At 39.4% G+C, this 17575-nt stretch overlaps 1 protein-coding gene across 4 annotated transcripts in view; it reads left to right on the top strand.

Moving 5' to 3' along the window:
* The window catches only part of SLC25A14 (solute carrier family 25 member 14), a 34388-nt gene extending 18861 nt beyond the window's left edge, over positions 1 to 15527 (top strand). For 2 of the 4 annotated variants that reach the window (XM_060137067.1, XM_060137068.1), the window contains exons 7-10: positions 838 to 962; positions 1757 to 1892; positions 13994 to 14074; positions 15073 to 15527. In XM_060137067.1, the coding sequence (XP_059993050.1) occupies positions 838 to 962; positions 1757 to 1892; positions 13994 to 14074; positions 15073 to 15114 (384 nt within the window). In that variant the 3' untranslated portion in view covers positions 15115 to 15527. Of the gene's footprint in view, positions 1 to 837; positions 1238 to 1756; positions 1893 to 13993; positions 14075 to 15072 lie in introns of those variants that run through there. The other 2 variants (XM_060137069.1, XM_060137070.1) reach the window with 2 other exon arrangements.
* The last annotated feature ends 2048 nt before the right edge of the window (positions 15528 to 17575 follow it).

Here is a 17575-nt window from a genome sequence, read left to right as displayed (position 1 = left end):
TGTTTTTAAGTTTCATCTATGTTTTAGCATTTATCAGTACTTCATTTCTTTTTATGGCTGAATAATAATTCCATTGTATGTATATACCACATTTTGTTTATCCCTTCATCAATTAATAAGCATTTGGGTGGTTTGTACTTTTTGGCTATTATGAATAATGCTGTTATGAACATTCATGTACAAGTTTTTGGATAAATATATGTTTATAATTTTCTTGGGTATGTATCTAGATGTGAAATTGCTGGGTCATGTAGTAATTCTATGTTTAACTTTTGAGGAATTGCCAAAGTGTTTATCACAGTGGCTGCCATATATTGTATTCCCACCAGCAGTGTATAAGTGTTTATCTTCTTTGGGGAAATGTCTATTTAGATCTTTTGCCCATTTTTTAATTGGGTTGTTTGTCTTTTTATTATTGTGTTGTAAGAGTTCTTTATTTTGGATACTAGTCCATGTATAATATATGATATATACTAGTCCAGATATATGATTTGCAAATATTTTCTCCCGTTGTGTGGGTTGTCTTTTCACTTTCTTGATGGTATCCTTTGAATCACAAAAATGTTTAATTGTGATAAAGTCCCATTTATCTATTTTTTCTTTCGTTGCTTGTGCTTTGGGTGTCATATCAATGGTTTTATTTTTTAGTACAGTAAGTGAATTGGAAATTTATAAATGTTCCAGTATTAGCTATTGATTTGAAGGAGTAATAACCCCTATACTTCAGACTTGGATTTTTTCTGTTAGTTTTTAATTCCTGACTTACTTTGTTCACTTTTAGACTTATGTCACTACCAGTGTATTTCCTTGGTGTCTCATGTCACTTATGTTTTGTAGGGTGTTGTCCCAACTGCTCAGCGGGCTGCCATCGTTGTGGGAGTAGAGCTACCAGTCTATGACATTACGAAGAAGCACTTAATATTATCAGGGGTGGTGGGAGACACAATCTTAACTCACTTTGTGTAAGTATGATAGGTTGTACTCATTCCATATATTTAGTACTTTAAGCACAAAAAGCATCTTTCACTGAAGTCCTCAGGTAGAATTGATAATGGGTACATATGGTCTAAATACCTTTTTCTCTCTCATCACCAGAACTTCAAGCCTTCTGATACAGGTACAGAGATTCCAGATGCTATGGGCACTTTGGTACTTGGGGGCAGTGTCTAATACAGTAGCCTATCAGAGGTCTGTAGGATTTGCATTTGTTCATACACAGCCTCTGTATCTAATAAACTCATCTATTATTTGCTTTGGTTAATTTTGGATCAGAAAGCAAATTTTCTCAATGAGAAACAGAATAAAAGGGTGAAATTTTATAGGGCCTGTGAAACAAAACCACAGTTTTGGGCTGAAGACTGTTGCTAATTTCATTCTACGTTTTCTTCATCTTGCAACTTTTATGATATTTTACTACTCAAATGCATTTGGCGTATGATGCTGTGGTTTGAAAAATGTACATAACTAATAGATGATGCATAATACTTCCTGCTTAGGGAACTTGCTAGACTTATATAAACTGTCCCCTTAAAAAAAAGGCTATCTGAATTTTGGATTGAAAAGTGAAGGGGACAACTTTTGAATAATGTAAAGATTAGTAAATATTTCCTTTCTTTTTAGATTGTAATGAAAGGGCAAGTGCCAGGTTTTATCTGATAAGTCTGACTCATTGTACATTTATATTTGGACTAATTTCAGTTTAAGCGGGCAGAGGTGGAAGTGGGGCAGTCTGTCTTCTTAAAGTTTTTATCTTTAGTTCCAGCTTTACATGCGGCTTGGCTGGGGCTCTGGCTTCCAATCCAGTTGATGTGGTTCGAACTCGCATGATGAACCAGAGGGCAATTGTGGGACATGTGGACCTCTACAAAGGCACTTTGGATGGTATTTTAAAGGTACGCACACTGTGAACTTGGATTGTATTTTTAATTTTCTTTGATGTCTCAGACCTTCTTGCAGTCTTTATTCTTAGTTGCTGCATTTCATTCTGAAGGTGGAAGAATCATTATGTCTATTTTTAGTAGCCTCTCAGAGTAATTCCTAGGTAGGAAAGCTGTCTCCTTGGCAATCTGCTGATGCACAGTGGTCCTTAATATTATTATTCCAGTTTGAATGCTTAAGACTGCAGGATACTTTTATCAATAGCACCATGTAGAATTACTGATAGAAAGGACTTAACATTATCCCACATTTGCCCATTTCAGACAAGGCAGAGATGCTATAATAGAAAATCTGGTACTTGGTTTCCATTCAGCATTGTACTATTGTTCACGGTTTGGCTTTGAAAGTTTCTGCTATGTTATGTTTGTAGGAAGCTGAATATCATACATGTATTATATATTATATAATCATTCATGATAATACTTCTACAAAAAACAAATTTGGAGCTAAAATATGATATTGTCATATGGTTTCTCAGTTTAGTTAACAACTATTATCTATCAGGCACCATTTTAGTACGTACAGAGAAATTACAGTGTACCACATGTATACAAACAGATAATCAACACATCTTGTCAAGTGATAAACTCAGGGGTCTATGGGAGGAAATTTTAGTCCAATTTGGAAGTTTGGGATAGGTTTCCTGTAGATGGAACGTCTAAAATAATAGTAACTCACATCTGTTGAGTGCTTTACTGTGTATCGGGAACTGTCCTAATGAGACTTACATGTATTCATTCATTTAATCCTCACCAGTACAGCATACTGAAGTGCTAAGAGATTAACTAACCTGCCCAAGGTTTCACAGCTAGTAAGTGGGAGAGCTGGGATTTCAACTTAGACCATTGGCTTCAACCCAACATTCTTCACACTGTGGTGCCTTCCTCATGTTGGTGGATGAGGGTTAGTTAGGTTATAAAGGATATTGAATGCTATGCTGAGATGCTTGGACTTATTCTTTTACTTGATGAGGAGCTATTGAAAGATTTTAATCAGGTCAGATCTACGTTTTAAATAGATCACGCTGGCTTTGTGGAGACAGTTGTTCTCAATCTTAGATGCACACTGCAATCACCTGGGGAACATTCACAGCTCTGCACCCACCTTAAACCAATGACCTCAGAATGCCTGGGGTGGGAGCCAGGTTATCAGTATTTTGAAAACTCCTCAGGTGATTGCAATGTTCGCCCAAGGTTGAAAACCATTAATCTAAGGGGATAAGCCTGGAACAGTGGTTCTTAAAACTTTAACATGCATCTGAACCCCCTGGAAGGCTTGTTAAAATGCAGGTGGCTGGGCCCCATCACCAGATTCTGATTCAGTAAGTTTGGAGAAGAACCTGGGAATTTGCATTTCTAACCAGTTCCCAGGCAGTACTGATGCTCCTAGTCTGGGACCACACTTTGAGAACCACTGACCTAGAGATAGGGAAACTGATTAGAAGGCTCTTATAGTAGTCTGAGCAAGAGATGATGAGAGCCTGAACTTGAGCATGAATAGTGGGGATAGAGTTGAGAATAATTTAGTTGATAAAGTCAACAGGATTTTGTTGACTTGATGTGGAGAGGTGTGGGAGAAAGAAGATGTCAAAGATAACTTCCCAAAAAAAAAAAAAGATAACTTCCCAGTTTTTGGCCTTGGTGACCATGTAGTGACATTCATTGACAGAGGCATTACAGGAAGAGGAGCAGGTTTTGTGGGAGACATCACAGTTTTGGATATTTTGAGGAACACCCAGTGAATATATTTGGATATCTTAGTCTTAACTTGGGGGAGAGTTCAGGGGTGTAGATAAGAACCTGGGGAAGCAGTAGTGTACAGGTGTTACATAACTGGAGGGGGAGGCCAAGGAGAGCAGGTAGAGGAGTTCACAGCTTTTTTGCTTTCCTAGCACACTGGAGTATTATAAAACTCCTTCCATTCATTAACAGTGATTCACAGAAGCAGTGATTCTCATACCCTGGGGAGTAGAGTTTGGCAAAAGACCCCCTTTCTATTTCTGACATGCTCACCCTTCCACTTGACAGTCACTGGTATAGAGAGAAGTGGGACCAAGGAAAGAACTCTGGGGAAATACCAACTTTTAAGGGCTTGGCAGATGAGGAACCCAGGAGAGACACCAAAAGGTAACACTTCAGGGAATTCCCTGGCGGTCTAGTGGTTAGGACTCTGCACTTTCACTGCTGAGGGTGCGGGTTCAGTCCACTGTTGGGGAACTAAAATCCCACAAGCTATGTGGTGCGGCCAAAAAAAAAAAAAAGAAGAAAAAAAGATAACAGTTCAGAAGATACGAGGAAACTTACAAGCGAGTAGTGTCACAGAAGCCAAGGGAGTAATGAGCTTCAAGAAGGGATGAGCAGTTATTTAATGCTAAATGGAATAGAGAGATCCAGTATAAGGACTGCAAAGTGTCTGCTGGATTTAATATTTTCTAGAGGAGGTTTGCTGGATTGGTGTTTGTAAAAGTCAGATTGCTGTGCATTGAAGAGTGTGTTTAATCATTCATTCATTCATTACAAAAATGTTTGTGTCTTCTGTGCTAGGTACTGTTCTAGGTTGGTGAACAAATAAGTCCTGGCCTTCATGACATTTTAATTCTAATAGGAAGAGACAGATAAACACATAGGAAGTGAGGATGAGTAGACAAGTATAAAATACTCTTTCAAGAAGGTTGGCTAAGAGGAAATAGAGGGTATAGTAATATAGTAATAGCATTTATTGAATGCTTATTATGTACCACACACTAGAGTATATCCTTTAACTCTCAGCAACCCTATAGAGTGGATAATATCTTTGTCATTTTATATAGGAGAGAACTCAGGTTCAGAGTAGCTAAGTATTTACCCAAGATTATATACCTAATAAGTGGCAGATCTGAGATTTAAATCAGGGTTTGTTTGATTCCAGGGTTTATACTTGTAACCACTATGCTGTATGATATTGTCAGAAACATATTTTCATGTTGACAGTAACCTTTAAGTACTTATATTTACTCACTCATTCACTTACTTGCTATTAAAATTCTTTAAAACAACTTTGCTCTTTATTGTCATCATACATTTTTATTTTATCTATAAGAGTGCCATAACACTTTGGTGAATGGAATTATGCATTCATCTCTGATGTAGAAATGAGCAGCTGCAAATCTCATCCTGTTACCTCTATATTAAAACCCTTGAATGGCTTCTCTTTGATGCAAGGTCCATATGACTTGACCCCTTTTTACCTCTACAGCCTTATCTTTGCTACCTTTATTCTGTATTCCAGACATACTGAACAAGTTCTAGTACCAGACTTTTCTTTCATTCCCAAGCTTTCACCCATGCCATATACTTTGTTAGACGGCTAGCTTCTACTCATTCTTCAGATTGCATTATTTTTTCATAAAGGCCTTCCCTGACCATTAAACTGTGTATGTGTATGTAGTTCTGTATACTTGCTCTGTCATAGCATTTAATATATTTTAAAAAACATCTTTTTTTAAACATCTTTATTGGGGTATAATTGCTTTACAATGGTGTGTTAGTTTCTGCTTTACAACAAAGTGAATCAGTTATACATATACATATGTTCCCATATCTCTTCCCTCTTGCGTCTCCCTCCCTCCCACCCTCCCTATCCCACCCCTCCAGGCAGTCACAAAGCACTGAGCTGATCTCCCTGTGCTATGTGGCTGCTTCCCACTAGCTATCTACCTTATGTTTGGTAGTGTATATATGTCCATGCCTCTCTCTCGCTTTGTCACAGCTCACCCTTCCCCCTCCCCATATCCTCAAGCCCGTTCTCTAGTAGGTCTGTGTCTTTATTCCTGTCTTACCCCTAGGTTCTTCATGACATTTTTTTTCTTAAATTCTATATATATGTGTTAGCATACGGTATTTGTCTTTCTCTTTCTGACTCACTTCACTCTGTATGACAGACTCTAGGTCCATCCACCTCATTACAGATAGCTCAATTTCATTTCTTTTTATGGCTGAGTAATATTCCATTGTATATATGTGCCACATCTTCTTTATCCATTCATCCGATGATGGGCACTTAGGTTGTTCCCATCTCCAGGCTATTGTAAATAGAGCTGCAATGAACATTTTGGTACATGACTCTTTTTGAATTAAAAAAACATCTTTTTTGATGTTTCTTTAACTTCATAGAATTCATAAAATTCACCTATTCAGAGTGAATAGGCTTTTGGTATATTCACGGATATGTGCAACCATCATCACCACAGTCAATTTTAGAACATTTTCATGACCTCAAAAAGAAACCCTGTGCCCTTTAGCTATTACCTCCCTGTCTTCCAGCCCTAAGAAACTACTAATGTACTTTTATCTCTGTAGATTTGCCTATTCTGGATATCTTATATAAATGGAACCATACAATATGTGAGCATTTTTTTTTTTTTTTGCGTTATGCAGGCCTTTCACTGTTGTGGCCTCTCCCGTTGCGGAGCACAGGCTCCGGACGCGCGGGCCCAGCGGCCACAGCTCACGGGCCCAGCCGCTCCACGGCATGCGGCATCCCCCCGGACCGGGGCATGAACCCGTGTCCCCTGCATTGGCAGGTGGACTCTCAACCACTGCGCCACCAGGGAAGCCCTATGTGAGCTTTTTGACTGGCTCATTTCACTTATCATAATGTTTCAAGGTTCATCCATGCTGTAGCATGTATCAGTACAGGCATACCTCAGAGGTGTGCTTCCAGACCACCGCAATAAAGCAAATGTCACAATAAAGCAAGTCACATGAACTTTTTGGTTTCCCAGTGCATGTAAAAATTATGTTTACACTATACAGTAGTCTATGAAGTGTGCAATAGTATTGTCTTAAAAAAAACAATGTACATACCTTGATTTGCTAAAAAATGTTAACCATCATCTGAGCCTTCAGTGAGTCATTTCTTTGCAAGAGTAACATCAAAGATTACAGATCATGATAACAAATATAATATAATGAAGAAGTTTGAAATATGACGAGAATTACCAAAAGTGACAGAGAGATACAAAATGAGCAAGTGCTGTTGGAAAAATGGTGCTGATAGACTTGCTCCATGCAGGGTTGCCACAAACCTTCAATTTGTTAAAAATCCACTATCTGCAAAGTGTAGTAAAGTGAAGTGCAATAAAATGAGGTATGCCTGTACTTTGTTCCTTTTTATGGTTGGGTAATATTCTGTGGTATGGCTGTATCACATTTGTTACATTTTATTGTATAGTTGACCCTTGAGCAACATGAGTTTGAACTGCATGGGTCCATTTATTTATTTTTATTTTTATTTTTTTGCGGTATGTGGGCCTCTCACTGTTGTGGCCTCTCCCGTTGTGGAGCACAGGCTCCGGACGCGAAGGCTCAGTGGCCATGGCTCACGGGCCCAGCCGCTCTGTGCCATGTGGGATCTTCCTGGACCGGGGCATGAACCCGTGTCCCCTTCATTGGCAGGCGGACTCTCAGCCACTGTGCCACCAGGGAAGCCCGGGGGTTTCCTTTTCTCCACACCCTCTCCAGCATTTGTTGTTGGTAGATTTTCTGATGATGCCCATTCTAAATGGTGTGAGGTGATACCTCATTGTAGTTTTGATTTGCATTTCTCTAATAATTAGTGATGTTAGCAGCTTTTCATGTGCTTCTTGGAGATCTGTATGTCTTCTTTGGAGAAATGTCTGTTTAGGTCTTCTGCCCATTTTTGGATTGGGTTGTTTGTTGTTTTAATATTGAGCTGCATGAGCTGTTTATATATTTTGGAGATTAAGGCTTTGTCCGTTGATTTGTTTGCAAATATTTTCTCCCATTCTGAGGGTTGTCTTTTCATCTTGTTTGTAGTTTCCTTTACTGTTCAAAAGCTTTTAAGTTTCATTAGGTCCCATTTGTTTATTTTTGTTTTTATTTCCATTAGTCTAGGAGGTGGATCAAAACCGATCTTGCTGTGATTTATGTCAAAGAGTGTTCTTCCTATGTTTTCCTCTAAGAGTTTTATAGTGTCTGGTCTTACATTTAGCTCTTTAATCCATTTTGAGTTTATTTTTGTGTATGGTTTTAGGGAGTGTTCTAATTTCCTTCTTTTGCATATAGCTGTCCAGTTTTCCCAGCACCACTTATTGAAGAAATCGTCTTTTCTCCACTGTATATCCTTGCGTCCTTTGTCATAGATTAGTTGACCGTAGGTGCATGGGTTTATCTCTGGGGTTTCTATCCTGTTCCATTGATCTTTCTGTTTTTGTGCTGGTACCATATTGTCTTGATTACTCTAGCTTTGTAGTATAGTCTGAAGTCAGGGAGTCTGATTCCTCCAGCTCCATTTTTTTCCCTCAAGACTGCTTTGGCTATTCGGGGTCTTTTGTGTCTCCATACAAGTTTTAAGATTTTTTGTTGTAGTTCTGTAAAAAATGCCAGTGGTAATTTGATAGGGATTGCATTGAATCTGTAGATTGCTTTGGGTAGTATAGTCATTTTCACAATATTGATTCTTCCAATCCAAGAACATGGTATATCTCTCCATCTGTTGGTATCATCTTTAATTTCTTTCACCAGTGTCTTATAGTTTTCTGCATACAGGTTTTTGTCTCCTTAGGTAGGTTTATTCCTAGGTATTTTATAATTTTTGTTGCAGTGGTAAATGGGAATGTTTCCTTAATTTCTCTTTCAGATTTTTCATTAGTGCATAGGAATGCAAGAGATTTCTGTGCATTCATTTTGTATCCTGCAACTTTACCAGATTCATTGATTAGCTCTAGTAGTTTTCTAGTGGCATCTTTAGGAGTCTGTATGTATAGTATCATGTCATCTGCAAGCAGTGACGGTTTTACTTCTTCTTTTCCAATCTGTATTCCTTTTATTTTTTCTTCTCTGATTGCCGTGGCTAGGACGTCCAAAACTGTGTTGAATAATAGTGGCGAGAGTGTACATCCCTGTCTTTTTCCTGATCTTAGAGGAAATGCTTTCAGTTTTTCACCATTGAGAATGATCTTTGCTGTGGGTTTGTCATATATGGCCTTTATCACGTTGAGGTAGTTTCCCTCTATGCCCACTTTCTGGAGAGTTTTTATCAAAAATGGGTGTTGAATTTTGTCAGAAGCTTTTTCTGCATCTATTGAGATGAACATATGGTTTTTATTTTTCAGTTTGTTAATATGGTGTATCACATTGATTGATTTCCATATATTGAAGAATCCTCGCATCCCTGGGATAAATCCCACTTGATCATGGTGTATGATCCTTTTAATGTGCTGTTGGATTCTGTTTGCTAGTATTTTGTTGAGTATTTTTGCATCTATATTCATGAGTGATATTGGCCTGTAACTTTCTTTTTTTTGTAGCATTTTTGTCTGGTTTTGGTATCAGGGTGATGGTGGCCTCATAGGATGAGTTTGGGAGTGTTCCTGCAATTTTTTGGAAGAGTTTGAGAAGGATGGGTGTTAGCTCTTCTCTAAATGTTTGATAGAATTCACCTGTGAAGCCATCGGGTCCTGGACTTTTCTTTGTTGGATGATTTTCAATCACAGTTTCAATTTCATTACTTGTGATTGGTCTGCTCATATTTTCTGTTTCTTCCTGGTTCAGTCTTGGAAGGTGATATCTTTCTAAGAATTTGTCCATTTCTTCCAGGTTGTCCATTTTATTGGCATAGAGTTGCTTGTAGTAGTCTCTTATGATGCTTTGTATTTCTGCGGTGTCTGTTGTAACTTCTCCTTTTTCATTTCTAATTCTACTGATTTGAGTCCTCTCCCTTTTTCTTGATGAGTCTGGTTAAAGGTTTATCAATTTTGTTTAGCATCTCAAATAACCAGCTTTTAGTTTTATTGATCTTTACTATTGTTTCCTTCATTTCTTTTTAATTTATTTCTGGTCTGATCTTTATGATTTCTTTCCTTCTGCTAACTTAAGGGGTTTTTTGTTCTTCTGTCTCTAATTGCTTTAGGTGTAAGTTTAGGTTGCTTATTTGAGATTTTTCTTGTTTCCTGAGGTAGGATTGTATTGCTATAAACTTCCCTGTTAGAACTGCTTTTGCTGCATCCCATAAGTTTTGGGTCATCGTGTTATCCTTGTCATTTGTTTCTAGGTATTTTTTTTATTTCCTCTTTGATTTCTTCAGTGATCTCTTGGTTATTTAGTAGCATATTGTTTAGCCTCCATGTGTTTGTGTTTTTTACGTTTTTTTCCCTGTAATTGATTTCTAATCTCATAGCTTTGTGGTCGGAAAAGATGCTTGATATGATTTCAGTTTTCTTAAATTTACCAAGGGTTGATTTGTGACCCAGGATGTGATCTATCCTTCAGAATATTCCATGTGCAGTTGAGAAGAGAGTGTAATCTGCTGTTTTTGGGTGGAATGTCCTATAAATATCAATTAAATTTATCTGGTCTGTTGTGTCATTTAAAGCTTGTGTTTCCTTATTAATTTTCTGTCTGGATGATCTGAACATTGGTGTAAGTGAGGTGTTAAAGTCCCCCACTATGATTGTGTTACTGTCGATTTCCTCTTTTATAGCTGTTAGCAGTTGCCTTATGTATTGAGGTGCTCCTATGTTGGGTGCATGTATATTTATAATTGTTATATCTTCTTCTTGGATTGATCCCTTGATCATTATGTAGTGTCCTTCCTTGTCTCTTGTAACATTCTTTATTTTAAAGTCTATTTTATCTGATATGAGTATTGCTACTCCAGCTTTCTTTTGATTTCCATTTGCATGGAATATCTTTTTCTATCCCCTCAGTTTCAGTCTGTATTTGTCCCTAGATCTGAAGTGGGTCTCTTGTAGACAGTATATATATGGGTCTTGTTTTTGTATCCATTCAGCTAGCCTGTGTCTTTAGGTTGGAGAATTTAATCCATTCACGTTTAAGGTAATTATCGATATGTATGTTCCTATTACCATTTTCTTAATTGTTATTGGTTTGTTTTTTTAACATCTTTATTGGAGTAAAATTGCTTTACAATGGTGTTAGTTTGCTTTGTAACAAAATGAATTAGCTATACGTATACATATATCCCCGTATCTCCTCCCTCTTGCGTCACCCTCCCACCCTCACTATCCCACCCCTCTAGGTGTTCACAAAGCACCGAGCTAATCTCCCTGTGCTATATGGGTTCTTTTTTGTAGTTCCTTTTCTTCTATTGTGTTTTCCACTTAGAGAAGTTCCTTTAGCTTTTGTTGTAGAGCTGGTTTGGTGATGCTGAATCTCTTAGCTTTTGCTTGTCTGTAAAGCTTTTGATTTCTCCATCAAATCTGAATGAGATCCTTGCCAGGTAGAGTAATCTTTGTTGTAGTTTCTTCCCTTTCATCACTTTAAATATACCGTGCCACTCCCTTCTGGCTTGTAGAGCTTCTGCTGAGAAATCAGCTGTTAACCTTATGGGAGTTCCCTTGTATGTTATTTGTCATTTTTCCCTTGTTGCTTTCAATAAGTTTTGTTTGTCTTTAATTTTTTTCAGTTTGATTATTATGTGTCTCGGCCTGTTTCTCCTTGGGTTTACCCTGCCTGGGACTCTCTGCGCTTCCTGGACTTGAGTGGCTATTTCCTTTCCCATGTTAGGGAATTTTTTGACTATAATCTCTTCAAATATTTTCCCGGATCCTTTCTCTCTCTCTTCTCCTTCTGGGACCCCTATAATGCAAATGTTGTTGTGTTTAATGTTGTCTCAGAGGTCTCTTAGGCTGTCTTCATTTCTTTTCATTCTTTTTCTTTATTCTGGTCCACAGCAGTGAATTCCACCATTTCTGTCTTCTAGGTCACTTATCCATTCTTCTGCCTCAGTTATTCTGCTCTTGATTCCTTCTAGTGTATTTTTCATTTCAGTTATTGTATTGTTCATCTCTCTTTGTTTGTTCTTTAATTCTTCTAGGTGTTTGTTAAACTTTTCTTGCATCTTCTCGATCTTTGCCTCCATTCTTTTTCCGAGGTCCTGGATCATCTTCACTATCATTATTCTGAATTCTTTTTCTGGAAGGTTGCCTATCTCCACTTCTTTTAGTTGTTTTTCTGGGGTTTTGTCTTATTCCTTCATCTGGTACAAAGTCCTCTGCCTTTTCATTTTGTCTATCTTTCTGTGAATGTGGTTTTCCTTCCACAGGCTGCAGAATTGTAGTTCTTCTTGCTTCTGCTGTCTTCCCTCTGGTGGATGAGGCTATCTAAGAGGCTTGTGCAAGCTTCCTGATGGGAAGGACTGGTGGTGGGTAGAGCTGGCTGTTCCTCTGGTGGGCAGAGCTCAGTAAAACTTTAATCCACTTGTCTACTGATGGGTGGGGTTGGGTTCCCTCCCTGTTGGTTGTTTGACCTGAGTCGACCCAGCACTGGAGCCTACCCGGCTCTTTGGTTGGGCTAATGGTGGACTCTGGGAGGGCTCACGCCAAGGAGTACTTCCCAGAAGTTCTGCTGCCAGTGTCCTTGTCCCCACGGTGAGCCACAGCCACTCCCCGCCTCTGCAGGAGACCCTCCAACAGTAGCAGGTAGGTCTGGTTCAGTCTACTATGGGGCCACTGCTCCTTCCCCTGGACCCTGATGCGCACGCTACTTTGTGTGTGCCCTCCAAGAGTGGAGTCTCTATGATTCCCCCAGTCCTGTCAAAGTCCTGCAATCAAATCCCGCTAGGCTTCAAAGTCTGATTGTCTAGGAATTCCTTCTCCCGTTGCCGGATCCCCAGGTTGGGAAATGACGTGGGGCTCAGAACCTTCACTCCAATGGGTGGACTTATGTGATATAAATGTTCTCCAGTTTGTGAGTTACCCACCCAGCAGTTATGGGATTTGATTTTATTGTGATTGCACCCCTCCTACCATCTCATTGCGGCTTCTCCTTTGTCTTTGGATGTGGGGTATCTTTTTTAGTGAGTTCCAGTGTCTCCTGTCTATGATTGTTCAGCAGTTAGTTGTGATTCTGGTGCTTTCACAAGAGGGAGTGAGCGCATGTCCTTCTATTTTGCCATCTTGAACCAATCTCTGTGTCATTTAATTCTGATAACCACTCAGTTGGCGTATGTAGGACCTACAGTGTATAAAACAGAAAACTTAAACTCAAAGCATTTTACACTATTCCTCATCTAATCCTCTGGTCATTCACATGAGGTCATCCATGGCATTACATACACAGAATTTACAGTGATGAAACAGATTCAGAGAAGGACAGTGACTTGCCCAACTCCTCTTCCCCTACTCTGCTTTAGTTGTCTTATTAGTACTTATTATTTGTGAATATAATATATATCAATTTATGTATTCGTTTGTCAGGTCCACTAGAGTATGCACTCCATGAGGGCAGGGAATGTATGTTATCTGTGGCTGTGTAACAAATTACTCCAAAACTCAGTGCCTTAATACAACATGCATTTATTATGTCACAGTTTCTGTGGGTTAGGAATTCAGAGGCAGCTTAGCTGAATGATTTCAGCTTAGGCTCTCTCATGAGGTAATAGTCCGGATGTCAGCTAGGGTTGAAATCATCTGAAGGCTTGACTGGGGCTGGGACATCTGCTTCAAGGATCACTCATGTAGTTGTCAGCAGGAAGGCTTTGTTCCTCTCTGGCTGTTGGCTGGAGGGCTTAGTCTCTCACCACATGGGCTTCTCTTCATGACATGGCATCTGGCTTCCTCCAGAGTAAATGATCAAAGACAGAACAAGGCAAAACCTTATTATATACAAAACGTTTATAGCATAGCATTGGCGGTGACGTACGTTCACTACTGCCATACTCTATTGGTGACACAGACCAATCCTGATATGTTGTGGGAGGGACTACACAAGGGTGTGAATAACTGGAGTTGGCTTTCATCGGGGGCCATCTTGGAGGCTGGCTAACACAGACACTTTCTCTCTTGTTTACTATTATTACTATTATCCCAACATGGAGAAGAGTACTTTGCATATTGTAGGTCCTTAGTAAATACTTGTTGAATGAGTGGGTGGGTGGATTTAGAACACAAAATGTATGTCTTTAGAAAAAGGACCATTCATGGATTCTAAGTTGTTGGGGAGGGGCATGGAAGATGAGTACTAAAATAAAAATAATTGTCAGATGTAAAATGTAAGGAGAATTCACTCATTTTTTTATTGTATCTTTCCGTCAGATGTGGAAACATGAGGGCTTTTTTGCACTCTATAAAGGATTTTGGCCAAACTGGCTTCGACTTGGACCCTGGAACATCATTGTATCCTTTTGGAACATGAGAATGGAAGTACATGCTTCAAGCTCCCAGATAATTCTAGGCTATAGGAAGGAAAATTTGATTATTGAAGCCTTTAGGCAAGTGAGAATCTACTCAAGCATTCTAATGGTGACCACTGCGGGTGGAACTAAGTACAGAAATGGCTTTCAGTTGGAGTCTAATACAAACTAAAGGGATTAGAAAAGAAATGCCAAAGTTTCTTTTCCTCTTTAAAACAAACAACAACAACAAACACAGCCAAATCTGGAAGGGGCTAGGAAGTTTTGGGAAACCCTGCTAGGAGATGTCCACAGGAAGGTCCATGCTGAGGTAATCCATATTTCCTACCCCTAAGTGTATGACTAAAATAGCTGGGGAAATAATAAGACAGAAAACACTCATAGAGCAAAAGAATCCAGAGCGAAGCAGGGCTCTTTCCTCATGGATGACCCTCCTTCCTTTAGCTGTGTTTGAGTGCCTCCTATGGGAAGAGCCATGAGTTGGATAGTGTGTGTGGTGGTGTTTGTACAGTGGTGAGCACTTCAGGGTTGAAAAGTAATCCTTGCCCTTGTGGAGTCTATAGGTTAATGGAGATAGTATCTCCCTCCCTCCTTGGGATTCCTCTGATCGTCTAATGTCTTTAACAGTTACTCTAGCACTGAATTATATGTCGTTGATGTTCTTGGATATTTGTGTGTGTGTGTGTGTGTGTGTGTGTGTGTGTGTGTGTGTGTATGGCCTGTTTGCCCCTGAAGGATATAAATATGTTAGAATTTTAATATGTTTATATTGCTAAATGCCAGCAATCAAAATTGGCACATGGTGGGCACTCAACACATGCTTGATTTGCTAGATATTGTTTTAAAAAAGACTTTTAAAACAAATGCAACTTAGAGTAGCACAGACTAAGTACCTCAATTTAAGAGAATGCAATGCACAATTTTAGAACCGGGTTTGACTTTCAGTATCATCCCAGTGATCTTCCATGACTTACTCTTCAGTTTTTTATTACATACGAGCAGCTCAAGAGGCTTCAAATCTAAGGACTGAATATATGTGAGTCAAGCCCTGCCAACCTTTCTACTCTTCTTTTCCCTTTTTCTGTGTTCTAATGTATTTTGACAAAGTTGTAAGTGTTTACTGAATCATTGGTCTCCCAAGGCCCTCCTGATGGAAGAACGATAGGATGGTTCAAAATTGCTCATGTGTTTGTGTTGCCATGTGAACTTTTCCCTGAGAGGGAGTATTAACACTGAGACTCTGGCCCCAGATTGGTATCTTCTGTGAAGATGGATACTGATAGATGACACTCAAAATGACCTTCTCTTCAAATGTGGGTTAAATGTAGTTTGTTAGCCCCAGACTTGGGCTAGAGCAGAAGGCATAGGCCAGGGCAGTTACTGCTATTTATGTTACAGACCTCGGTTCTCATTAAAGTATTTATTGGCAGAATAACTTTGGCTTTGTCTTCATTTACTGTTTTCTCATTTGCCAAATCTTTATATTATATTCTCCAGAAAGCAATAAAGAGAAGGTGACTATGAAGTTGAGTCTGGACTCCCAAAGCACATTTATGGGAATGGACTAAGTACATTGTGCTTTCCCATTGCCATTCATTGTCATAAGGCCACTTGTAAACATCAGACAAGTGGTTCTATCCTAAAGAATGCATAAACAAACAAGGGGCTCATTTGGAAGTTTCCACAGATAAAATGCTGAAAGAGGCTTAAGATAGAACCCTGTGTGCAGGGTTCTAATTGTCTTACAGGCAAAAAGTTCTGGCTACTTTCTTGTACCAGAATAGTGCCTACCACATTGTAGGCACTCAAATATTTGTGAGATGAATACTTTAGTTCTTCATCTTTATCCATTCATTCATTTGTTCAACAAACATTTATTGTTATCTATTATGTCTTAGATGCTGGGGATGTAAAAATAAATTAAAACATAGTCTCTGATTTCAAGGTCACATTATAGTAGGAGAAACAGACATGTAAGTAGGTACTAAGTACAGTACAGTAGGTACTAAGTACTGTCTGAGAGATGAACTAAGTGCTGTAGAAGCACAGAGGAGGAAACAGACAATTACCTAGGGGATTGGCCAAAGGCTTCATAGTGGAGGTGACAGTTGTGCTAAAAAGCAGATGTTACCAGGTAGATAAGGCAGGGAAGGACATTCCAGGCAGGGGAATGGGGGAAATTTCAACATGGCTGAAATAAAGGGTTATGGTTTTCAAATACCACCTGAGGCAGAATCACCTGGAGATCTTGTGGAAATGTAGATTCTTGCACCCTGTCACCTGAGATCCTAACCTTATTTGGGGCAAAGGCATTTGCTTTTGTCATAGGCACTTGATGGAGGGTGATCCTTAGATTACACTTTGAGAAGCACTTGTAAAGAAATATGGGCTAGGGACTTCCCTGGTGGTCCAGTAGCTAAGGCTCCGCCCTCCCAATGCAGGGGGTCTGGGTTCGATCCCTGGTCGGGGAACTAGATCCCGCATGTATGCCACAACTAAGAAGTCCATATGCCACAACTAAGAGCCCACGTGCTGCAACTAAGCCCTGGTGCAGGGCTTCCCTGGTGGCGCAGTGGTTAAGAATCCGCCTGCCAATGCAGGGGACACGGGTTCGAGCCCTGGTTCAGGAAGATCCCATATGCCACGGAGCAACTAAGCCTGTGCGCCACAACTACCGAGCCCACGTGCCACAACTACTGAAGTCCACGCGCCTAAAGCCCGTGCTCTGCAACAAGAGAAACCACTACAATGAGAAGCCCGCACACCACAACCAAGAGTAGCCCCACTCGCCGTAACTAGAGAAAGCCCGTGCGCAGCAACAAAGACCCAACGCAACCAAAAATAAATAAATAGATTAATTAATTAAAAAAAAGATCTGGTGCAGCCTAAATAAATATTTTTTAAAAGTAAGGTGATTTGAAAACAGAAAAGTAATGTTAATTTTAAAAAAAGAAATATGGACTAGAATGAAAGGAAATTAGAATAGTGTGGCCAAAAGGGTCAAATTGTGAAGGGTCTCTATATATCCTAAGAAAGAGTTTGGCTTTTATCCTGGAGGGAGGGGCCAGGCAAAGGAAGTTTAAAATAGGGAATAATATAACCAGCTTTTATTTTTTAGGAAGATAATCCTTGTGTGGAGGGTAGCCTGGAAGGGAGCAACCCAAACAAGGTTAAGCCCCACTGAGCTTTACTCCCCTTTTTGTACAGGTAGACAAAATAGGGTCCAGAAAAGCTAAGAAAATTTGTCCTAAGTCACATAGCCTGATTATGGCAGATTTGAGGCCAGCACATAGTTATCAGGTTCCTTCTCTGTCTCATTCTACCACCCCACAGTGTCTTCTTAATTGTCAATCTAAAGTACTACCTTTTCAAAATAAATTTTAATAGACTTAATTTTTTAGAGAAGTTTTAGATTCGTAGCAAAATTGTGTGGAAGATACAGAGATTTCCCGTGTACCTCCTACCCCCGCATACATGCAGCTTC

The sequence above is a fragment of the Lagenorhynchus albirostris genome, chromosome X (assembly GCF_949774975.1).
Source record: "Lagenorhynchus albirostris chromosome X, mLagAlb1.1, whole genome shotgun sequence".
Classification (NCBI taxonomy): domain Eukaryota; kingdom Metazoa; phylum Chordata; class Mammalia; order Artiodactyla; family Delphinidae; genus Lagenorhynchus; species Lagenorhynchus albirostris.
The sequence above is the reverse complement of the archived record's forward strand: the minus strand, read 5'-3'. Positions and strand labels throughout refer to the sequence as shown.